This window comes from Colletotrichum scovillei (assembly GCF_011075155.1).
Source record: "Colletotrichum scovillei strain TJNH1 chromosome Unknown Contig00012, whole genome shotgun sequence".
Taxonomy (NCBI): Eukaryota; Fungi; Ascomycota; class Sordariomycetes; order Glomerellales; family Glomerellaceae; genus Colletotrichum; species Colletotrichum scovillei.
Genome location: NW_023336270.1, coordinates 841,045 through 863,302, shown reverse-complemented (window position 1 = coordinate 863,302; position 22,258 = coordinate 841,045). Strand labels below are relative to the sequence as shown.

The 22,258-nt window shown below is 55.4% G+C and overlaps 9 protein-coding genes across 9 annotated transcripts; 2 read left to right on the top strand and 7 right to left on the bottom strand.

Annotated features, from left to right (window-relative positions):
- Positions 1–57: 57 nt before the first annotated feature.
- HER10_EVM0006927 (NOSIC domain-containing protein) lies at positions 58–2,649 on the bottom strand. The gene is made up of 3 exons (XM_035476498.1): positions 2,320–2,649; positions 1,022–2,144; positions 58–965 (listed from the first exon to the last, which is right to left on the bottom strand). The coding sequence occupies exons 1-3, from the start codon at positions 2,487–2,489 to the stop codon at positions 732–734; spliced, it is 1,527 nt and encodes a 508-aa protein (XP_035326217.1). The 5' UTR covers positions 2,490–2,649; the 3' UTR covers positions 58–731.
- A 1,230-nt stretch (positions 2,650–3,879) lies between these two features.
- Positions 3,880–5,841, bottom strand: HER10_EVM0008455 (TLC domain-containing protein). Its single transcript, XM_035477975.1, has 2 exons — positions 4,621–5,841; positions 3,880–4,550 (listed from the first exon to the last, which is right to left on the bottom strand). Exons 1-2 carry the CDS (start codon positions 5,503–5,505, stop codon positions 4,062–4,064), a joined length of 1,374 nt encoding a protein of 457 aa, XP_035326264.1. The 5' UTR covers positions 5,506–5,841; the 3' UTR covers positions 3,880–4,061.
- Positions 5,842–7,539: 1,698 nt separating this feature from the next.
- HER10_EVM0012336 (glycosyl hydrolase family 18) lies at positions 7,540–9,015 on the top strand (the record flags this gene model as incomplete). The annotated part of the gene is made up of 3 exons (XM_035481733.1): positions 7,540–7,727; positions 7,797–8,153; positions 8,226–9,015. The coding sequence occupies 3 exons, from the start codon at positions 7,540–7,542 to the stop codon at positions 9,013–9,015; spliced, it is 1,335 nt and encodes a 444-aa protein (XP_035326371.1).
- A 287-nt stretch (positions 9,016–9,302) lies between these two features.
- Positions 9,303–10,281, bottom strand: HER10_EVM0007364 (ubiquitin-40S ribosomal protein S27a; the record flags this gene model as incomplete). The annotated part of the gene is made up of 2 exons (XM_035476922.1): positions 9,446–10,281; positions 9,303–9,392 (listed from the first exon to the last, which is right to left on the bottom strand). Exons 1-2 carry the CDS (start codon positions 9,821–9,823, stop codon positions 9,303–9,305), a joined length of 468 nt encoding a protein of 155 aa, XP_035326228.1. The 5' UTR covers positions 9,824–10,281.
- A 570-nt stretch (positions 10,282–10,851) lies between these two features.
- HER10_EVM0006788 (ribosomal protein S26e) lies at positions 10,852–11,683 on the top strand (the record flags this gene model as incomplete). The annotated part of the gene is made up of 4 exons (XM_035476364.1): positions 10,852–10,874; positions 11,074–11,201; positions 11,252–11,354; positions 11,584–11,683. The coding sequence occupies 4 exons, from the start codon at positions 10,852–10,854 to the stop codon at positions 11,681–11,683; spliced, it is 354 nt and encodes a 117-aa protein (XP_035326213.1).
- A 252-nt stretch (positions 11,684–11,935) lies between these two features.
- HER10_EVM0008167 (methyltransferase) lies at positions 11,936–12,893 on the bottom strand (the record flags this gene model as incomplete). Its single annotated transcript, XM_035477699.1, has 2 exons — positions 11,936–12,628; positions 12,738–12,893. The coding sequence occupies 2 exons, from the start codon at positions 12,891–12,893 to the stop codon at positions 11,936–11,938; spliced, it is 849 nt and encodes a 282-aa protein (XP_035326254.1).
- A 507-nt stretch (positions 12,894–13,400) lies between these two features.
- HER10_EVM0011220 (cytochrome P450 55A1) lies at positions 13,401–15,539 on the bottom strand. The gene is made up of 7 exons (XM_035480657.1): positions 15,144–15,539; positions 14,775–15,038; positions 14,544–14,656; positions 14,267–14,450; positions 13,997–14,155; positions 13,718–13,907; positions 13,401–13,558 (listed from the first exon to the last, which is right to left on the bottom strand). Exons 1-7 carry the CDS (start codon positions 15,420–15,422, stop codon positions 13,446–13,448), a joined length of 1,302 nt encoding a protein of 433 aa, XP_035326344.1. The 5' UTR covers positions 15,423–15,539; the 3' UTR covers positions 13,401–13,445.
- A 1,719-nt stretch (positions 15,540–17,258) lies between these two features.
- On the bottom strand, positions 17,259–19,322 carry HER10_EVM0003939 (uncharacterized protein). Its single transcript, XM_035473600.1, has one exon. It carries the CDS (start codon positions 19,269–19,271, stop codon positions 17,487–17,489), a length of 1,785 nt encoding a protein of 594 aa, XP_035326130.1. The 5' UTR covers positions 19,272–19,322; the 3' UTR covers positions 17,259–17,486.
- A 1,748-nt stretch (positions 19,323–21,070) lies between these two features.
- On the bottom strand, positions 21,071–21,518 carry HER10_EVM0012867 (uncharacterized protein; the record flags this gene model as incomplete). The annotated part of the gene is made up of 2 exons (XM_035482247.1): positions 21,071–21,373; positions 21,444–21,518. 2 exons carry the CDS (start codon positions 21,516–21,518, stop codon positions 21,071–21,073), a joined length of 378 nt encoding a protein of 125 aa, XP_035326387.1.
- Between the last annotated feature and the right edge of the window lie 740 nt (positions 21,519–22,258).

The following is a 22,258-nucleotide window of genomic DNA, read 5'->3' as shown; positions in this document are numbered from 1 at the left end:
GGGGGGTGGATGGGGCTGTGGTCGAGAGTTGGGGGCGTCCTCTGGCGTTGAAACGGCCGGCATTTTGGGTTGGGGGAAATATCAAACGTATTACTCTTTTTTGTCTATTGTTCCCTTTTCTTAGTTTCTACTGCATTGCAACCTCTATTCTGCCCCCTTCTCGGAACGGCGTACAATCTAAAAAGTTGGCCTTCCATAAGGATGAGACTCAAGAAGATTTGGATCTTTGGGGGAAGTGATGGTCTGGAGAAATGATGGGTCTCTGATGGACTAGTTGCCATTTGCTGAAGTCAGGTCAGACCCAAGCCAAGAGACAACTCAGTCAAGGAACTCTCACTGAGCCACGTTCACTCATCATGGTAGACTGAACAAGGGGCAGACGGGATTATGGGGGTATGGGTTCGGTTGTTGTTTCAACTGTACATACACACATATTGTAGAATGATGCATTAACATTTTTTCAAAGCCCAAAAACTCCGTTCAAATAAGCCCGGTTTTTCTCTCATTTCCCCCCATAAAACTCCCAAGAAAAAAAAGAAACAAGAACAGGAAAAAAAAGCCACAGGTAGATAACAAGATGAGAGAGAAGCCGGGAATGATGCCTAAGGTGCTTGCCGCCAGACCTACGTTTGAAAAAAAGAGCCCAGAAGAAGTTTTTTTGGAACAAGGTTGGGGTAGATGGGGGTATGTGCAAAGAAGACGAGGTTGTACAGAAAACAACAGGTCGTTCTTTACTCATCCTTGGACTTGGACTTCTTCTTCTTCTTCTTTTCGCCGTCTGCCTTTTCGGGCTCGGCGGCGCCGACCTCGGACTCGCGCTTGCGCTTCTTCTCCTTCTTTTCCTTCTTGTCCTTGGACTTTTCCTTCTTCTCCTTCTTCTCCTTCTTGACGTCCTCGGCGACGGCGTCGACCATTTCCGCGTCGTCGAGCGTGAGGTCGCCCTCGACTTGCTCCAAAACGGAGGCCTTTGAGGTATGTTAGCATGATGATTCGGGGATGAATGTGGGTGTAAGCAACTTACCATGACGTCGGAGTTCTTGGCGGGCTTCTTGCCGGTGGCGTAGAACTCGAGACGGTCCTCGACCTGCTGGCGGAGGGCCTCACCGAACTTGGTGTTGGGGTTCTCGGTGTAGTTGTCGATACGGCTGGCAATGGAGCACTTGTTGGCGAGGTAGCGGGAGATGCGGCCCTTGTTCTTGACGGCGGCCTTGCCGATGAAGCTGCTATGGTAGATGAGACCGTACTTGGGGGTGTTGCTCTTGGTCTTGAGGGCGCGGAAGAGGGCCTTCTCGGCGCCGAGAATCTGCAGGGTCGAGGCCGGGTACTTTGACAGGTTGGTCAGGGAGCCGGCGTGGGAGATGAGCTTGGCGGCGACGGGGGTGCCGATGAGGGTCTGCAGGTTGGGCGCGACGATGGACATCTTCTTGTCGAGGTAGTTTGCGGTCGAGCGGCGGGCCTCGGCCTGCGCGACGACGGCCTCGGCGAAGCCCTTTACGATCTCGAGATCGGCGGGGGTGATGGAGAGACCCATGGAGACCTTTGCGGCGTCGATGATGGCCTGGGCCTTTTCGCCGTCCTCCTCGACGAGGGCGGCGATGTCGTGGAGGCGGTCGTCGGTGAGGGTGGCCTTGTCGCCGATGGCGAGGACGAGCTTGGCGTAGGTGAGGTTGTCCGACTCGATCTTTACGAGCTCGGGGAAGTGCCAGCCGTACCACTCGCGCACGCGCATGAAGAACTGGTTGACGCCCTTGTCCTGGAACTCGACGGTGGCGCTGGCCTGGATGACGTGGTTGTCGTTCTTGGTGGTGCTGAACTTGACCTTTGCGCGCGAGTACGAGTGGCCGAGACCGAGGCCGGCGGCGGTCGAGTCGCCCGTCTGCAGGCCCTTGAGGAGGCGGTCGGCGTGCAGGCGGACGCCGCGGAGGAGGTCGCCGGCGACCTCGGAGGTCTCAGAGGTCTCGCAGTCGATGCCGGAGAAGGTGCTCTTGATCACTGAGGCCAGGTTCTTCTCGGCCACGGCGATGGTGATTTTGCTCTTCTTGCCGCTCGTCTGGGGGAGGTTGAGCTCGAGGACGGACTTGAGGTGGTCGGACATGAGACCCTCGGAGATGTGGTTGATCTCGTCAAGTGCCTGCTTTCCGGTGCTGTAAGAAGGGCATTGTCAGCAAGGTATTCTTCATTCTTGTCTCCAATACTGTGGTCCCGCATCCAAGACGCGCTTTCGAGAGATCCCCTCCTTCGCGCAGCCTCCAGCCTCCAGCCTTCAGCTACCACCAAAACCACCACTGCACTCAATTCGCGAAATTGGGGAAGCCGTACTCAAAGGGAGTGAAGTTGACCAGCTTAACCATCTTGCCAAACTTGGAAAGGTCGGCAATGGTCTCCTGAGCCTCCTTCTGGCGCAGGCCAATGCTGTCGGGCTGGTGCTCGATCTGGAACACACCGTAGCCCATGGGGGCCTCGTAGAGGAGGTAGTTGATCGCAGCCATTTTGAAAACCTGTCTCTTTTTCTCTCACTCTCTGGTCTTGATGTTCGTTGGCGCGGGAGAGGGGGGGGACCGGACAATCAAGCCTCGCGGAAGTTATTGTGGGTGGGCAGAGGCGAGTCGACAGCGCTGGTCAAAAAAAGAGAGGTCGAAAAAAAGTATCCAAAGGTCGGATTTTTTTTCTTCAATTTTTCCTTTCCCCCCACTGGTGTCAATTGGAAATTTTTCTGGAGCTCCAATGCTGACGCTCGGGCCAGGCGTCTCGTTGGTGTGGGTGGTGGAGGGTCACGTGGATGGCCTCCGGCATGAGACGACGCCGGCAGCCGATGGTGGGGCAGCATCTGTGGCTGGGCTCCGGGCTGGTGTGGCTCAACACTTGATGTTGCTCAGTGGTCAACAGGAGAGCGGCAGTAGAGTGACTCTATCTTCACACGAGGATATAATCATTTCATGGAAACTGTTTAAATACATTGAGAAATACATTCACCTCTTGGTTTATGTCAATTCCCATGTATTTTTACCTGTATGTACATGTGTTGCATCCAGCGAACTGAGCGGCTTGACTCTGGTGCTTCCATGGTTGTTAGTCCCAACCTCGAGAATTCTACGAATAGCTCAGCATTACCCCAATCAAGACTTTTTCAATTAACTGAAAGTCTTCTAGTAACTCTCCAAGACTCTCTTTTCAATTTTGATGTTTTAAAGCCTTAATAAGCCTTATGGTTGTGGAGTTGTGAATTTTCTTGGTGATTTGAATGTTGATTCAAATTCAACATTGAAGTAGTGTTTTAGTATGTTCGAAGACTCTCATCTCATTAATTTCAATCTTCAGGGCAAGCATACGGAACATTCAACCAACTGTCCATTTCAAGTAAACCACTCAGTGAATCCATCAGTATTAATATCGTTCATCCAGTTTTCGTCCAGCTCACTATCAAATAGCTAATCAATCTCATCGAATGCTACAACGCCAGCTTATCATCATACCAATCACATGCCACCAAGAAAACACCTCAAGCACCCTTACACCACCTCCTCTACCAATTCAAATACGCCAGCAAATTCACCACATGACTGATTCTTGATTCGCTCTCCCCGGCCAGACTCTGTAAGCATCCCTCCCGAATATGCAGAACCAACTCCCGGAGCCCCCGAACAAATTCCAACAGGCTGTTAAACCGGAGGAGGAATCGTCTCCAATCCCGTCGCTTCCGGCATCTGGCGGAGGTGTCGTCGCGGGGTATTGGTCCAAGAAAGTCTAACGTCCAATGACATCATGAATCCAGATAGGTAGCGCCGAGTGATTCTGCCTGGCTTACACCGCCGCGCCTGATTGTTTTTGAATGACTCTTTAGTTGATTAGAGATTCACATGTCACTGTGGATGCGATGAGATGAAATTGGTGATCAATGTTTGTTGTCATTACACATTAGGCGTTATTAAAATGAAGAATATGATACATGTACAAAAGTCCGAGCAAAAGGATGCTCGCCCCCAAAAAGTTGTACGCAGGTAGCTCAGAACCATAGGAATTCGTCAAGCCCATTTCCCAACCGCCTCAAAAGTTGCCCTGCCTCACGCAGCGCGGCGGCTCCTGGTTCGCGACGCGATGCCACCCCCGCCAGCCGCCTTAGCCACGCCGTTCGCGACAGCCTGCGCAGCCTCCCCGCCAGCAGCAGCCGCCACGGGCGCGACGTCGATCTTGGCCACCTCGTCGATGGTCTCCATGGGCTCGGCCTCGGACTCCTCGGCCTCGGAGCGGTCGTCCTGCTCGACGCCCTGGAAGACGTAGCGGTATCCGATGCGCACGAGGAAGAAGAGCCAGAAGAGGTTGAGGGACTGGAGGAGGCCAAGCAGGCTGAAGGTGATGATCTTAGAGAGGAGGCATTTGTACTGCTGGGTCTCCCAGTTGAGCTCGTAGGGGCCGACGGTGGAGAACTCGGTGAGGATGGACCACAGGATCTTGAGGTTGATGAAGTGGCGGAGGTAGATCCACGAGGCGAGGGACAGGCAGTACCAGGGACCGGTGATGGGTGCGTCAACGTAGTTGAAGGTCTTGGACATCTGGAGAGGAGGTTGTGTCAGTTGCGTTGCGTCGACTGGAATTTGCACGTATCTTGCAAGTAGAACTTACTGCCATGAAAAAGTCGCTGATGTCGTGGGTCAGGTAGACAGCGATACCCATGTAGGTGAAGTGAAACCGGTAGCTCAGGCCGATGAGAGCCAACGTCACGCAGTGGTGCGCGACGAGCTCGTAGTAATCCTTGCGCGGCTTCTCGAGACCGAGGAGCATGACGAGCGCCTGCTGCGCCCAGTAGGCCGCCTCGAACAGGTAGTAGAACTTGACAACGGCCTCGTGGGTCTTGTGGGGGAACGTCTCGTACATGCCGGTGGTGTTGAAGTACCAGACGGGCGTGCGGCTCATGACGTACAGCCCAAAGGGGCCGAGGATGCCAAAGTAGACGGCGGTGTAGGCCTGCTCCATGAAGCGCAGCTGCTTTCCGCGGGAGCGGATGCCGAGGGACTTTGCGAGCGGGCGGAGGAGCTCCTGCATGATGAACTCGCGGGTGAAGGAGAGGACTGTGGCGTAGAAGCAGACGAAAGCGATATCCCAGAGACCCTTTCCATACTGCGCAGGCGCGTCAGAGTCGGCACCGGCGGCGGCGGCGTCGAGACCTTGCTGGGGGATCTTGTAGGAGAGGAAGATGAAGTGGTGGATGATGTTGGACTCGGTGGGGTTGACGGCGTAGAGGGAGAGGAAGACCAGGACCATGACGAGGGGCGTGGTCCAGGTGTGCTTGACGGCAATATGCTTGCAGCGGCGGAGGATGGCGCGGGCGCGGCTGCGCTTGGAGAGACGGTCGAGCTGCTCCTGCTTGGAGGGCTGGCGGGCGTTGGCGTCGTGACCGTGGCCGTGGCCTCGCACGCTCGACTTTCTACGACGGCGGGTCGCGATCTGGTCTTTGCCGGCCGAGGCCGGGGCGGTAGACTGAGCCATGGGCGATTCGGCAGCAGTCATTGTCGCAAGTTGTTGTTGTTGTAGTGACAAATGGTTACGTCTGAACGATATTCGAGGTCGAAAAAGGGGGGTGTTTTGACCGAGCAGGATGACGACTAAGAGGAGGGGGCTTCAGGGCAGAGACGATATGTCGCGTGCACCTTTCGCGATTGAGGCGTTGTGAGAGACAAGACAAGAGCCGATCAAGACCTGTCGAGCATGCGAAATTGAAGAAAGTAGGAAAAAAGAAGAAGTCGGGAGAAGGGCGGGAGGCCGGAGAGTCTGGAGGAAAAAAAAAGGTTTATAGGTAGCGGACGGCCGGGGCGGCGGTCGGGGGATTTTTCTTGTGAAGCAATTTCCCCCGTGGCTTGCGCAGAGGCGGATTTTCGGATAGAGTGGGTAAGATCAATTTTACAGTACCTTAAGGCCAGACATGGGGGGGTTGATTCGCACCGGTACACCCTGGGATCCCGCGTACTGCAGTAGATCGTTCACAATTGCTGGCAGTGACAGACAGGCGAATCGACGAATAGCGGCACCAGGTCATACGCGGGTGACCTGCAACTGGCGCCTTAGGTAAGGCAGTATTGTCCTTTTCCGTTCTTTTCTGGAGATCCACCCTGTTGGGATCTTGGGGGAAGCTGCGTCTATTTTACTGGTACTCCATCACCCCCTATGCGAGGTGTTGCTGGGGAGAGAAAGACTTTTCTTTGTTCACCTCTCCTAATTATCCACGGTTCTGCTACTGCCTACAGGGTGTAAAGATAAAGAAACGAATTGGCTGTTCTTTTCATACTGCAAAAGTAGCCTTTGCCGACAATCACTCAGTTCGGAACGTGTAGGAGATCGGAGACTTGATGGAAACAATTCCCCGACACGCTGTCCGCGACGGGCTGGAGGACGCATGTCGGCACCTGAAGGTAGTCTAACTATTCTCATCATCACCAATTACTTATGACAGAGAATGGCTTCGCATTAAAACATCGCTCATTCTCATATAAAAATCCCAAGAATGACTATATTGACCGTCATCGAATTGTGAACAAAACAACATTAGACCCTACGCCAGGGTCCAGAACCATCGTCGGTGCTCGGGCTCTCAACACTTTTTTCGTCCCATGTCGGCCGTCCACCCGCACTTTGGGGCCATCCCATGACGATGCAGGCGGTCTGTCACCGTCTCCGACATCCCGTTGGCAGCCAATTCCCGCCCACCACAGCACGGAAGTGCCGGTGCTCAACGGACGGCCCAGGCATGTGCTCTCCACATGCGAAAATCCAGAGGTGCCGGGGTTCAATGCGATAGCCTTACCTAAGCTTCGATAGTTATTGTCTCCTTACATAATACGCGCTTCAATGGGAGGCAACCCTCGGATGTCTTTCAGCGTCGCACTTTGTAATAAAGTACTTTGTTCTTGCAGATCACCCGCCTGCTCAAGGCGAAGCGAGAGTCCAACCAAGGTACCTTCCTTTCCCACCAAGTGCCTTAAAGTAGGTAAGTTACCTGTTATTACCGGCTGCCGTAGAGGTGCAGCACAAATGTAGACTACCTTACCTTAGTCCATGTCCAGCCACAAGCCGTGGCTTTGCCAGTGACGTCCAGGTTGCCAGCTCAAGCCACACAAGAGGAGAGCCAGCTGTGGGAGCTGACGACAACTCGCGCCTCACCCAGCTCCAAGCTCCAGTAACAGCGCGCAGCATTGCGCCGCATATTGGGTCAACCACCCGCGGCATCCATACAGAGCCCGGGAAGACACTGGCACAGCTGGGAATAGAGGGGGCCAGGAGGGGCAGTGTCGCACTCGTATTTGTGACCCAAGGGCCATCGGATTTGTCTAACGCGGGGCCATTCATTCCAAGTCCCCGGACAAGCTGCATCACCGTTGCCGCTATCCTTGAGCTACCTTACGTTGCATAAACCTGACCTGACTTAAAAGTGACAAACACATCCAGCGAGCAATAAGAACCGTCTGCCTCCCTCCTGCCAACCTGTTGTCTATAAACAACACACTCTCTCACTGTCAATATCTTGGCAAAGAACTTCACCTGTCCTGTATGCAATTCGCACGCTCGACAACCCTCATCACCTCTGCCATAGTCCTCTTGACCACCATCTTCCTTACACACACCTACACGAACCTCTTAACTCACCTACCTATTCCCTTTTTCAAATCAAACACCAAAGACACAATGGGCGGCGGTCCAGTGCAAGGCTTCCGCTCGGTAGCCTACTTTGTCAACTGGTACGTCATCAGCAGATCTCTTGCGTACTTCCCTCAAACCAAACGTAACTAACACCATCGGACTGTCAGGGCAATCTACGCCCGCAAGCACCGCCCCCAAGACCTCCCCGTCGAGAACCTCACCCACATCCTCTACGCCTTCGCCAACGTGCGCTCCGACACGGGCGAGGTCCACCTCACCGACGGCTGGGCCGACACCGACATCCACTGGGAGGGCGACAGCTGGAACGACGTCGGGACAAACCTCTACGGCTGCATGAAGCAGCTCAACCTCCTCAAGCGCCGCAACCGCAACCTCAAGATCCTCCTGTCCGTCGGCGGCTGGACCTACTCGTGCAACTTCAAGGCCCCCGCCAGCACACCCCAGGGCCGGGATACCTTTGCCCGCAGCTGCGTCGACCTCATCAAGAATCTGGGCTTTGACGGGTGCGTTTACCAGTCCCACCCCGGGTGTCCTACCCCCAACTACTCAGACAGACCTACTAACAAACGTGACAGCATCGACATTGACTGGGAATACCCCCAATCCCCCTCCGAAGCCTCCGACTTCGTCGCCCTCCTCCAGGCCGTCCGCTCCGCCATGGACAACTACGCCTCGACCCTGCCAGAGTGGTACCACTTCGAGCTGACAGTCGCCTGCCCCGCCGGCGCCCAAAACTACCAGAAGCTCAACCTCCCCGCCATGGACCCCCTCCTCGACTTCTGGAACCTCATGGCCTACGACTACGCCGGCTCCTGGGACACCACCGCCGGCCACCAGGCCAACCTCCAACCCTGCCGGCAGAACCCGCGCTCGACGCCGTTCAGCACCGCCGCCGCCTTGGCGCACTACACCTCCCACGGCGTGTCCCCGGACAAGATCGTGCTGGGGATGCCGCTGTACGGCCGCGCGTTTGAGAATACCGATGGGCCTGGCGCGCCGTATTCTGGGGTCGGGGAGGGGAGCTGGGAGAATGGCGTCTTTGATTACAAGGTGTTGCCGATGCCCGGCGCGCAGGAGTATCATGACGAGGAGACGGGTGCGAGTTACTCGTATGACGCGGGGAGGAGGAAGATGGTCACGTATGATACGGTGCACATGGCGAGGAAGAAGGCTGAGTATATTCGGGGATGGGGGCTGGGTGGTGCCATGTGGTGGGAGAGCAGCGCTGATAAGCCTGGGCACGAGTCGTTGATTGGGAATGTGGTTCATACGTTTGGTGGTCCGCATGGGTTGTTGCGGCGGGATAACTGTCTGACGTATCCCGAGACCAAGTACGACAATTTGCGGAACGGGTTCGCAGGCTGAGGTGTCGACAGGTAGAGTAAGTCACGAATCAAATGCATTGCGGACATCAAGATAGTTACACATTGCAATATCGCTTCACGTCACAAATCATGATGGAGAGTAAAGAGTGAGAGATGGTCATAGTGTCATGAAATTGCATCGTCATTGCCAGCCAGTGATGTGTACATCAACGCCCCCGTTTTGTGTGCGGCTTTCTGCCGACTAGAATGCTAACCCTGAACCGATCCTCCCAGAATTGTCGCTTTTTGTTTTCCGTAACCTCGCGCCCGCGAAACAAGAGAGGAAATTTACTCCTTCTTGTCGAAGACGTAGGTGAGGTGGCAGCGGCCGCAGTACTGGCGGTCGTTCATGGCGGCCATGAAAACACCGGCACCGCACTGGAACGAGTTAGTGTTGAAACGGGAGTGTAAGGGATTGGAAGTAAACGTACGGTGTCGGAGGGGCACTCGCGGCGGAGGCGCTCGATCTTGCCGTCAGAGTCGACCTTGTAGTACTTGAGGACAGCCAACTTGGTCTTCTTGCGCTTGTGCTTGATCTTCTTGGGGGTGGTGTAGACCTTCTTCTTGCGCTTCTTGGCCATACCACCACGCAGGCGCAGGACCAGGTGGAGGGTGGACTCCTTCTGGATGTTGTAGTCGGAGAGGGTGCGGCCGTCCTCGAGCTGCTTTCCGGCGAAGATCAGGCGCTGCTGGTCGGGGGGAATGCCCTCCTTGTCCTGGATCTTGGACTTGACATTGTCGATGGTGTCGGACGACTCCACCTCAAGGGTGATAGTCTTGCCCGTCAGGGTCTTGACGAAGATCTGCATGATTGCCTACTTGTCACGGAATGTTAGAATCAAATGTCTTGAAGGTTTGGGTGGATAGCAAAGATTGCTGTCCGTCTCCCTCGATGCTCCTCTTCTTCGCCCCTTCGTTTCTGGCAGAGTTGGATGTCGATGGCTTTGGTGGGTGGCGGCAACGATTGAGCATCCGGCGAAGCAATGTTACAGGCTCGACGGGCTCGCTCGCACTCCGTTCGACCCTGCCAAAAGACTCTGACCCCTTCTAGTGCGCCCCCTCGATTACTCTCGAAAGACGCTGTCGATTTCGCGATTGCGCCTTGCGAGAGTCGAGTGGCAGGCGACAGCGGAAACAGAGTCCACAACTCGTCCAAAGACGAAATGCCAGAAAACGAAGGGAGAAGAAGAGGTGTAACGGGCTCAAGGCCAACAAAGAGGGAGCAGAAGCATCTTCAGACGTACCTCGACAATATGTCTATTGCCTTCCTAAGCAGATCCTCAGATGGGTTCGAGTTGGGGATGAGGGAAAATTAAAAGGAAACGACTGCCGTCTGTCGCAGCGCACGGTAAATCCGTCCTGCGCAGGCGCTGGGTGGATCGGGTGGGGGGGTTTGCGAGACCTGGAAAACTAGCGAGTTCACGTGATCTTTATGGCCTGCGATTGGCCAGCCAATGGGTCTGGAAATCGAATGTGTGGTGCGAAATACGATACGTACCGCAGTCCTGAGGCGACCTGCCCGCGTAAAGTGCATCCTCGCCTAAAATTCCAGAGTGGGATTCTTCCAGAGGTGGGTCCACAAGCACCAGTCCTCCCTACCGCACTCTCCAGCCCTGGACCAGCCCTCACTCGCACGCAGCCTCCACCCACCACCACCTCGCAGCAAGGCACGTCAAAACCAAGTTGCGCCCTGGTCGAACCCACCAATTGCGATTTTTTGACTCAGCAAGCCAGAAAAGATCAAGTACGTCTCCTCGCAATTGATATACCCCCTTCTCCTCTTCTCTTTTTTCCTCTTCTTCACGGATCTACTAACACACAGTCAGACGTCGCCAAAATGGTCAAGAAGAGAAAGAACAAGTACGACGATACCCTCCTCATCCGCCCCATACACCGCGCTTCACCTGTGCCTCTCTACCCTCACGTCCCGGCCGTCGACAACGGTATCCCGATATCATGAACCTGCTCGACGACGCCGGCGACTGAGGCTCCAGATGGACACATGCGCAATGGTACCCCCCAACGAACACGATTACTGACTTGGTTTCCTCTCCTACAGCGGACGCAACAAGAAGGGCCGCGGCCACGTCAAGCCCATCCGCTGCAGCAACTGCTCGCGATGCACGCCCAAGGATAAGGCGATCAAGCGCTTCACCATCCGCAACATGGTCGAGTCTGCTGCCATCCGTATGCCTCCCTCTTCCCCATCCAACGTCTCCAGGACTAACAAGAATCAGGTGATATCTCTGACGCCTCCGTCTTCGCGGAGTACACCGTACCCAAGATGTACCTGAAGCTGCAGTACTGTGTCTCTTGCGCCATTCACGGCAAGATTGTCCGGTACGTTCGTCCGCGGGAGCGACGACTGCAACCTGTCGGTCTGGCTCACGCCACGACCGCGGTGCGCAGGCGCTACAGAAGAACCTTGGCGCTACTCGAAGCTCCCATATCCCCCGTGCCCTGCACCTCCGCGACGCAGTCCTTCCCCTCTCGCGGGAGGTCGATTGCCGACCTGACGGTTGCTCTCGGGCCTTGTGAAAGACCCCTTTATGCTGACTTCCTCTCCCAGTGTCCGTTCCGTCGTGGGCCGCCGCAACCGCGCTCCCCCTCCCCGCGTCCGCTACAACAAGGATGGCAAGAAGATCGTCCCCAACACCCCCAAGGCCTAAAGAGTTTCTTCTCTTCTCGGGTACTCGGTGTTTCAGGTGTTTGCAATGACGAGCAGTGGATGAAAAAGTTCTCCTTTCAGGCATGGTTTGGGAACCGGATTGGGCTTTATGATGATGTTCATCTATGGGAATCGGGCCATGGCCCTAGGCTAGCAAAGGAAATGCTTCATGACACTGTTCTCTCGCTCCCTGCAATACGTGCCACATGTCTCCGTCGTGTTTGTTCTACTTGTTGAGACTCCAGTCAACTACCTACTCTCTAGTCAGCTCGAAGCCGACAAACCTCATATCGCTGCCCCACCAGCTGGGCCTCTCAATCCCCCGAGTCCCAATCTGCTCAGACACGACCGTATTCAGCTTCCACTTACTCCCAGTCTGCTCCGACAGCTCAGCCCACATCTTCTCCCACGTCTCCAAGTTATGCCTCAACGCAGGCTTATCCCAAACCCCCTTCAACTCAATCCCGTCCGCATGACCAGCAGCGTGTCCCACAATCATCACCCCAGGCTCCTGCTTCAACAACCGAATCACCCGCCGCAGCACAACCATCTGCTGCTCCCGCGTCCACAAATGCAGACAGAGGCCCAGGTGCGCGGTATCAAACGTCCCCTCCATGGCGTCCAGCCGCGCGTCCCCGTCGTCCAGCATGTCCGCGTTGACGAAGCGCGTCTCGAGACGGTCCCGGTCGCGGAAGAGCTCGTACCCGGCGTCAATGTACCCTTGCTCCAGCTCGACGGCGACGATCTTGGACGAGGCGACGCCGTCGTGGACGAGGCGCCGGAGGTCCTGGCCGACGCAGCAGGCGATGTCGAGGTGGCGCGCGGACGGGTTGTCTTGGAGGCGGGCGAGGAGTTGCGGGTAGCCTGGGCGGTGGGCGAGGTTGAAGTCGAGGAAGTGGAATTCGCCGATGCAGGGGTAGGGGAAGACTTCCCAGATCTTGTCGCGCTGTGGATGGCATTATGTGAGTATACAGCTATGTCCCAGCTTGTCTTGTGCTGTGGGGAGTGGTCGAAGGGCCAAAATGTAGGGAAAGGCAGAGAATAGGAGGACATACCATGGCGACGACGTGGTCTCTGACCTCGTTTGGCGGGATGCCGGCGTACTCCTCGAGCATCTTGCGTGCCTCGGGTGAGATCTGGGCCTCGACGGAGTACCACGGAGCCGCCTTGCTCCTGTCTCCTACGACAATTTGGCTGTTTGCAACTTGCATTTCGTTCATATCTTGGGCAGAATAGTGTAGTAATCAAAATATATTGCTTCAACACCTGGCCTCAACCTCCATTCCCACCTCTCGCGTCAGGCGGTCCCTTTTAAAGAGCACAGCGAAGCATGCCGACGGCATTCTCGCAACTCAAAATCTGCAGCAGTTACTCACCCCGGAAGTCAAAGTTCGCCGAATTCGGCTCCGTCAAGCTTCAATATTGGGACGACGGTAGTCGACGCCACTTTATTGCCGCGTTTCACCGGCGCACCCGGATCGTGTTGGGCCTCTGCGAACTGGTGAACTTTGCTTTCCCCCCTTCCTCCCGGTCGTCCGATGTCCTGGCTTTCATACTCCCCGCTTTCACCTCGTTTTCACATGGAAGGATATTCTCGCTAAGTTCCTGAGAAGAGAAGAGAAGTGATGTGATCTTTCAAACTACCGAGCTTTCTATGTAACGGCTTGATCCACGGCGACTTCGGCTTGTGGTCTTAACACCGTCTAACCTACGCCCCCCCCTTTTTGAATTCCGTCCAATAAGATTGCCGTCCATGTCACCAGTCACCATGCCACTGGTAACTTGACCACTCCGACATCCTTGTGCAGGGGCGTATACTCGATATCCGGGATGGGCACGGCGATTCTCAGGCTGGGGATCTTCTGGAACAGCGTTGCTGTGATAGAACGTATTAGCTCAGTGTACTTGGAAGAGTCTAGAGGTTGATGAACGATGCGTAAATGAAGGGTTTTCTTCTATTCACCATGCACAAGTAACATGTACGGCCATAAGAACCTGTAGGATATGAATGGCGATAAGAGAAGTAGAGGCTCACCAAAGACAGTCTCGAGCTCCGCGCGCGCAAGCGGCTCGGCGATACACCTATGCGGCCCAAACCCAAACCCCAGCGCGTGATTCGGGTCCGGAGTCCGGTGCATGTCAAAGACGTCCGGGTCAGGGAACACGTCCTCGTCTCGGTTGCCAGATTGATTCGAGGCGATGATGCCCTCGCCCGCCTTGATGGTCTAGATGGACAGTCAGCTTTCCTCTCCGAGCCTCCGCGCAGAAGTAAAGACTTGGCATAAAGACTCAAGCCGCCGAAGATGGAACTTACCTTGCCGCCGAGGATGATGTCCTCCTTGGCCACCCGCTTCATCGCCATAGCGGAACCGGTGTGGTATCTGCACAGCTCTTCGACGAATGCCGGGGCGAGCGACGGGTCGGCTTTGAGTTGAGCGAGTTGAGTTGGGTTCCGGAAGAGTTCGATGACGCCCTGAGGTATCATATGTTAGTCGAATCGTGGACTCCAACACGCGTGTTCGCTACAAGAGTCAAAGACTCTCAAGATTCAAGACGGGAAGACAGGAAGTGACGGGCGACTCACCAACGCAATCATGTTCACCATCGTCGCATTGCCAGCAACGAGCAGCAAGAATGCGATTTGCACGGCATCCGATTTCTCAATGTGACCAGGTCTAAGCTGTTCCACGACCAACTTGCTGATGAGGTCGTCTTTGGGCTCAATGTTGCGCTCGTCGACTAGTTTTGCGAGGTAGTTGAGAAGTTCTCTGGTTAACGAAGGGAGTCAGTCATTACCATCAACATGGTGCCTTATGGCAGTCGGAAAGGGGGGCGGCGGGGGAGTGTGAAGCTAGACGTACTGGTTTGCAGATTGAGCTTGCAACGCGGTACCGCTGCCGTTCGTCCGGATGGCATTCTGTTGGGTAAGGTACTCGAGGTCCTCGAACGGAACACCGAGTATGGTGTAGATGATCTAAAAGTCTGCTGTCAGCTGGAAGTTGAACCTCAAGTATCTTCAACAACTTCTCCTTTCCGTGTTTCCCTATCTCCTCCCTGATCCGAGGTCTCAATAAAGTGACAACAACACTCACATATGACGGAACAGGCAAGGCAAACTTCTCAATCAAGTCAACCGGCTGTTCGCACCCCTGCTCAATCATCTTATCTAAAAGATCATCCACAGTCTTTTGGATATACGGCTTCATGGACGTAATATGCTCCCGCACAAAGAGCGGCTCAACCATGCCGCGCTGCTGCATATGTGCCGGCGCGTCCATGTCGACAAAAGTAGGCTTGTTCGCGGCCGCCGCTTTCCCGCCGGCGCTGAGCTCGGGGAACCCGGCGCAGGTGCGTTCCTGTGTTGTGGTGTTAGCTCACTTGGACATACTCGACACTCCCGTCGACGTCTCAAAAGGGGTAGTGGAAGGACGAAGGGATGGAAGAGATCGGCGAGACTGTACCTTGGAGAGACGCGTATCCGTGGCGACGGCGCAGACGTCTTTGTACTTCGTCACGAGCCATGCGAGGGAGCCGTCAAAGAGCTTCACTTGCGAGACGGGCTCCGTGGCGCGGAGGCGGGCGTATTCTGCGGGCGGTTCGAGGCCCGAGGCGCGTTGGAAGGGGAAGTTCGGGGGTGTAGTTGTCGTCATTGTTTTCGGGGTGTGGAGGAGGCGGCGTGGAGAGAATCGTTGGAGCTTGATCGCTGTTGAAGATAGACGAGGGAAGGAGGTTGAGAACATTGAGTAGTCAAGGTAGTCTTGTCTGTGTGTAGAGCAGGAGAAGTCTTTTAGGGAGCTGGTGCCCTTTTGTATTTATATTTGCGTTCTTGACTGCGTTTGATGGGTCTTATTTCGTTGATTCATTCAATTCCAAATTCTACTTCTGGGTCTGTATTTCCCTGTTTCTGTCTTTCGTCCCCAGTTGAGTGGTAAGCAATTACGCCCTTCATCCATCCCGACCCTCTCCATCAGAGTCGTGGACGACGAGCAGTGTGGTCTGATCGTGAGCGACACTCCCCGACGTCAGCCCAAGGCGTGTAATACGGACGACCCGGTTGGTCGACGCATTAAGGGGGGGGGGAGCATGGTGCTGCAAGTCAGGTCTACATTGATGTCAACGTCACAACATGCACGTAAAACAAATACGGCTTGCAAGGATTCGGAAACAGGCTTCATAAGGCGAGCCAGGTGGACAGGCAGGTAGGCGAGCAAGCGGGCGGGAGGCTGACAGTTAGAGAACGCCGCGGGGAACGGGGTGGTCCGCGGAGTTGTCGAATTTTCGGCACGTCAGCCCCACCACCGCAGCCCCGCCGAGACCCGGAATCATCGGGCGTTGTGGGGTCAGATTCTCCGGCTGGCTAGTCATGAGGACTACCGTATTGGGAAAAAACTCGGACGTCTGAGAGTACCGAGCTGCGAGTTTTGTCAACTAAATTTTTTTTGGATATCCGCGGATGGTGTTCATTTTGCGGAGTTCCCTTCCTCCCGTGATGGCCAAGTCTACCGTGTGTTGAGTCAGAGGAGGAGAGGGGCTTGATGAGGGTTATTTGCGATGAACTCTGTGCATGTCTTTTTTTGTTTTGCCTGGGTTGGCTTTTCGGTGGCCATCCCGCCGGCTCTTGAGGATGGGGCCCATACCTTGGTAGTCAAACTCTATAGGCAGGGCTGACAATTCACTTGAACTACCTACGGATACTCGATGACGACAGATGCAACCGGGGTATGCGATCAACTTCAACCCGTGTCTCCGTCCAGCCCTAAGCACAACCGAACTGATTCATCTTATACACATATGTCAGCAGTTACTTCTCATTCCTCTCTCCAGTAGTCTTTGCGGACGTCAAGGGCAAGAAACTAGAACCGTTGCTGGTAGAGAGACTTACGTCTCCCGCGAAGCAGGAAAGACAACACGCCAAGGGCCAAAGCCTCTAGTAGTATCTACCTTATTTTCTTGCCCGCCTTCCTTTATTCTCCTCTCTGCTCCCCTTTTCCCTTTCCTTATCTTTGCTATTTTTCTTTCGTTCTGTTTCTTTTCTTTTCTTAATCTAACTTCTCACAGCCCTTGTGAAGAATCAACTCATCAAAACAAGCCACGAGGCGGAACTCCTGATCCCCAGCCGTCGCCAAGCCACTTTGTACTCACTTTTGCGGCTCAAACTTGCAGATGAAAAACAAAGGTTCATAGGGGACTCGAGAGCCCGGGCCCAAGGACAACGTCTTGGTTGGCTACCTTACCTCAGACGTATCCTATCAACAACAGCAATCGTCAAAGCCTCTTGATCCCAAGCGGAGGCCCGTAAGTATGACACGGAACTGCACAAATAGCAAGGTAGAAGGCCCCATGGAACTCTGGCCCTCACCATACAACCGCACTGCCCCGCCCCGCCCCGGCTAACGGAACGGACTCGGCGAGCCAGCACATGAGCCTCACCCAGAAGGATATGTCAAATTGGGCAAAAACCAAAGGACTCGAGCACATCCATCCGAAAGGGAGCTGGAGAAAGCGTTGCAACATGACGCATCGTGGCCAGTGGTATCTCCCGCGAAGGAGTTCTGACGAGGATGGCGACGGGAAGGGGGGGATATAGATATGTAGCAGGTAAACGCTGTACCATCTCTGAGATGTCTTGCCAACAATGATATCCAGACCGCGTGTTGTACGCTGAGCCGCGGCGTAGCATCCTTAGATCCCAGACGAATATAGATAGACTCAAGGTCCCAAGATATACCTTCATCGTTCAGCAGAAGAATGCAACCCCGCCACCGCCCCCGTCACCTGGAGAGACGCCGGAACGGACCGCCTCATCAACGGCCCCTCCAGCTCTTCTTCTTTCGCCCAGCAAAGGAGTCAATCATATTCTCCATCAGCAACGCCGGCCACTCCGGCAACGGTGCCTCCGTCTCCCAAGACAGCTGCTCGTGCTGCAGCCACCCCTCGTTCCACTGCGCCGGCGTCCACATCTTATTGGCGCGCACGACCTTCTCAGCGTCCCACGGCTCGCCAGCGTCAAAATTACACCGCACCACGGACCCGCCGCCGCCGCCGCCGCGCGCGATATCCCTCATCGCCTCGGGGAAGCCCTCGTAAAAATACCCCAGGTACGACTCGTACACCCCGGAGACGGGATGCACGCCCGCCCTGGCCGCGTCCTCGCCCCGCCTCTCGAACCAGTCCAGCACCGGGTGGACGAGCACGAGGCCCCGGTCCATGGACTCGGTCCACGCCCGCTGCCACGCGGCGTCGCGCTGCACGACGGTCTGGAAGATGCGCGCGCACAGCTGCGGCGCCGGGTCGCCGTCCAGGACCAGGGAGAAGGACGCCGCGGGCATGCCCGCTGGCCCGAGAGCCAATGCCTCCGTGACCCAGAGCGCGACGGTGGACGTGATGTCCCGCGACCGGAGCGCCCGCGTGGCGGCACGGTTCTGGTGCTCGCACTGCTGGTGGGGCGTGTGCCACCTCTTGTCGACCTGGAAGAGGTTCCGCCACAGGTTCACGCGACGTTCGACCCGCAGGAGGGGGTTCTCCCGGCAAAACGGGATCAGGCCTCGGGCGTGGCTCTCCGGATGCGCGACGGAGCGGTAGTCTTCCACGAGGACAATCTTGCGGAGCTGCGCGCGCATGTCGGCGGGGATGGACTTGAGATAGCGGATGGCCGACGCGGCGGCCGAGAAGCGGTAGACCGAGCCGTCGGATCCGTGGCGGATGGATGAGAGCAGGCGCTTCTCCTCGGTGATCCACGACGATAGCTCCTTCAGGTCGGCCGCCGTGGGGATATCCCACTCCCTGACCGAGCAGCGCATGATGCGGTTCGAGCGGAGCTCCCCGCCCGGTATGCGATTCTCGGAGATGCCCATGCGGCGGCACCAGATGAGATGAAGAGAGTCCTCTGGATTCAGACGAGACGCGACTTGGAGGAGGTCGCGGCAAAGCTCGCGGTACGATGAGGGCGCCTCGCCGTAGGGCCCGTGACGATCGTACAACATATCCCGTGCCAACCGGTCGTGCCGTTGAATCCGATCCAGGACTGGTCGGAAGCGAGGGTGCTTCTCAGCTAGCTCGGCGAGCAATGCTTGAGCCGTGGGGCGTGCAGATGCGGCAGAGCGTTTGTTGAAGTGTCTGGAGACGGACGGTTCGTCAAGGTCGTTGTCGCCGTCGTAATCGTTGTCGTCCAGCGGCCCTGATGGCGCCCCGAGTTCGGTGCATTTCTGATGCAGAAGGAAGCCCCCAACAAAGTGGAACAGGAGTTGCCTGCGACTATCTAGGCTACGCCCGACAAGGCCGTCAAAGCGAGCAGCACGCATGCGTAAGCCTCCATCAGACGTGATTGACGAGGGTGCCCCCTTCTCCGACGTAATAGTGAAGAACGTGATGGTGTTGCTCCGCAAGGCTAGGTGGCGCATCTCGTCGGCGACGAGTCGACAGGCGTACATCAGGTTCAGATCGATTGGCCGCCCGTCGGCCCTCTTGAGCCTGCCACCACGGAGGCCATCGGATGCAGAGACGTATCCTCCGTCAACGACGACGTAGTGCTGATAGACCAGGTCGCGGACCTCGCGTGGCATGGAGAGAAATGTTGAGTCGGAGCGCATTTTCGCTGGACCGACGGAGTGTCCTGGCGTGTAAATTGAGGTGATTGGGGCAAGATGGTGAGCAACTCAGCGAGAAGGCTGACGTTGATTGAGGTGGACACATTGCCCTCCATTTATAGCGCACCTCGCGCTACTTGTCATGGGTTCCTTGGTGGACCGCAGGTGCCACGGGCACTTATTTCGGTCAATTTGCGCACCTTGCGGGCTCCCGTCAGCGCCACCTTCCGCTGAGTCACAGGGAGGAGGTCCTGGAACCAACCTACCTCAGTAAGTAAGGCACCTTACGTTGTTGTAAGGTACACTCCTCCCACCTCACTGCACACCCGTAATTGCTCATCACATTTTTTTTTTTTAAAAAAACCTTTATTAGGAAGAAAAAACTAAAAAAGACGGTCTGCTGTGGTGATAGCAGTGATTTCTAAGTACCTTGTTATCGCAGAAACTTAATTCTTGTGAGTCACAAATACCAGAATACAGTTTTAATAAAACAGTATAGTGCCCACCCAGCACTTGAATTGAGATGCTTTTTCAAGCTTGCCATGAGAGAAAGATGACTATACTGCTGACTGCTTCCCATCAGAGTTCGCAACTGGCTTGTGCATTGTTAGCGGGCATGTCTCTTTTAATCGTTTAGCGGGCATTGGGGTTGACGCGAGGGAGGGCAAAAGCAGATGTCAGACTTACCGCTGTGGCTTCAACCGTGATGGCTTCACCATGATGGCCGCAAAGTCTGATTATGAGTCCCTTGACAGTCTCTCCTCAGAGGCATAAAAGCCTCCAAGTCTGTGAGTGGATCATTAGCTTTCTAGTTCTTATTTGGGGTTCAAAGGGAAGACGTACGTACTGAGCTGCTTTCGAGACATCAAACTCATCACCGCCCATCGCTATGAACGAAATAGAGAACAGAGAGTTGGACACTGTCCTCAACATCTTCGCCCGCTGTATGGAGAGCCATGTTAGTGAGGGAATGCCCGCGCTCTCAGTGATAGGATAGGCTCACGCTCAATCACAACCTTCTCCGAGCAGCAACATCGCCGTCCCACATTAGAGCACTGTCTAAGCGGAAAAGAGAGCTTCTACCCATCGGCACCGACGGAGACATCGTTGCTTGACATGCTTCGTCAGTATACTCGATGCAAGATGACGTCGGTCTCGGAAACGGGGTAGACATACCTGTGGCCTGTCTCGGCGTAGCCATCTTGCTGAGAGAACACCGTCTATCAGATCAACGCAAACAACTAAGACGAACGCACAACTATCTCGCCCGCGCCTATCGTCACCTTCGGGACCATGTCCCTCTCGATGTCAAACAGACACGGTGGTTGGCCGACCTCCAACACCCCCTGATTCAGCATGCAAACGTCAGCGTTTGTTCCATGTGGAACCTCGTTGTGGCCTTGTTGCGTGTCAGAGACTCACCTGATGCGGAACTACCTCATCGCCGTCGAGGCGGCGATTATGGCGATCCCTTGACGAGGGAGAGGGTGGAAAGGAGGGAAAAGGGCTAGCTTATCTCGAGGAAGCCTCGCCGTCAGCATTAGTCTATAAGGCATCGCACAACAAGAAAGTCGACCAAGAGAAAAAAACAAACCCCTCTGTAAAACAAAACAGAAGGCAGAGGAGAGGCGCAGGAGGGGGAGGAGACTCACGAAAGGGGCTAAGGGTGAACAGTGCGGAATTTTGGTGGCAGGGTAGCGTCTACATGTACTGCGGCAATCCTCTAGTAATGCAAAACGATCGAGTTAAACAGTGTGTGTGTGTGTGTGTGTGTGTGGAGAAGAGCAAACAAGACCGGGGCCTCAGAAACCCCCCTGATGAGCATACACCATATCCTTGAACGATGCAAAGTCGGCATGGTTCAAAGTCCACGTGAACTGCTGGATGCCGAAATGGTTGATGGCCCAGCGGGAGGCTTGGGCGGCACCCTCAGTAAGCAGGCCCTCCAGGGTACACATGCCATTGCGGGTTCGCTTGCCGCCCCTGAAGTCCTTGAGAGGGAGCTGCGATCTTTCCTCTTGCAAGTCTGGGCATGCGTAGAACAAGTGGCCGACGGTGTGTTCACCTGTGCGAAAGGGGCACATCTTGGTTACGACGTCGGGGCACTGCGAAACGCGTCAGAACAAATGGCATGCAGAATGCAAACAGAGTTCGGGGGTCAGGAAGAGACCAGACCTTATGATGGGCGTTGAAGTCGCCAAGGAGGAAACAATTGTCGAGGTCCCCACATGTGGCAAAAAAGTCCTTCATGATGAAGGACCTGCCCGGCTTGCGGTTGTAGACGTTGTAGATCTTGATCTAGCTTCCGTCATGAAGACGGAGCGCTAACATAGCGATGTATCCATCGCCGTGGGGCACATCCCACTCAACTCTCCAAGAGTTCAAGTTGATCGACTTGTGGACGTAAAATGCCACGCGCCGGACGCCTTGTTTCTGCTCCCCCTTTTTGTCGAGGGATGGCTTGTCTTCGTGGTCGATGATGCCCCAGTCGTCTCGATATTCGTAATGATAGTCTGATAGCTGGAATACCTTGACTGGACGGTCTTGTATGGCAAGGATGGCGGGGACTCGATCCAAAGTGGATCCGTGATCCGCCAGAAAACGGACTCGCTGAACCTCTCTGCGTACGTTGGCCTGCAGTATGTCGAGATGTTCCAGGGTGTAGTGATGGGCTTCCGTGCTGGTGGAAGGAGAGCCAAACGTGTGGCGAAGCCCCGGTATGGTGGCAACCGCGGCGGCCTGGGGGAGTTTGGTCAGACTTGTTGCAAACAAGGTACATCGTTCAACTTACCGGACTGGAAGGTATCTCGACATGCTGCCCTATCGCGTCGGAAGTACATGCGACTATCGAACTGCTGAATGACTCGATTGGCGCCATTCACAGCACCGAGTGTCGTCTTTTAGGTGGTTGCGGCGTCTTCGGCCCCTGGCACTAGCGCTGTGGTGCGCGGGTCCTCCCGTCTGCGCCATCCTTGTCGCCCACGTGGGTC

What these genes read in the sequence shown, in the direction of transcription:
- HER10_EVM0003939 (XM_035473600.1), bottom strand. Translation starts at nt 19,271, where the DNA reads ATGCGCTCCGACTCAACATTTCTCTCCATGCCACGCGAGGTCCGCGAC.
- HER10_EVM0008455 (XM_035477975.1), bottom strand. Translation starts at nt 5,505, where the DNA reads ATGACTGCTGCCGAATCGCCCATGGCTCAGTCTACCGCCCCGGCCTCG. An exon ending in TCAGCGACTTTTTCATGGCA is followed by an intron (nt 4,551 to 4,620) that starts GTAAGTTCTACT and finishes CCTCCTCTCCAG; the next exon opens with ATGTCCAAGACCTTCAACTA.
- HER10_EVM0006927 (XM_035476498.1), bottom strand. Translation starts at nt 2,489, where the DNA reads ATGGCTGCGATCAACTACCTCCTCTACGAGGCCCCCATGGGCTACGGT. An exon ending in GTCAACTTCACTCCCTTTGA is followed by an intron (nt 2,145 to 2,319) that starts GTACGGCTTCCC and finishes CCCTTCTTACAG; the next exon opens with CACCGGAAAGCAGGCACTTG. An exon ending in CCAAGAACTCCGACGTCATG is followed by an intron (nt 966 to 1,021) that starts GTAAGTTGCTTA and finishes CATACCTCAAAG; the next exon opens with GCCTCCGTTTTGGAGCAAGT.
- HER10_EVM0011220 (XM_035480657.1), bottom strand. Translation starts at nt 15,422, where the DNA reads ATGTTCTCAACCTCCTTCCCTCGTCTATCTTCAACAGCGATCAAGCTC. An exon ending in TGGTGAACATGATTGCGTTG is followed by an intron (nt 14,156 to 14,266) that starts GTGAGTCGCCCG and finishes ATGATACCTCAG; the next exon opens with GGCGTCATCGAACTCTTCCG. An exon ending in ACATCATCCTCGGCGGCAAG is followed by an intron (nt 13,908 to 13,996) that starts GTAAGTTCCATC and finishes CTGTCCATCTAG; the next exon opens with ACCATCAAGGCGGGCGAGGG.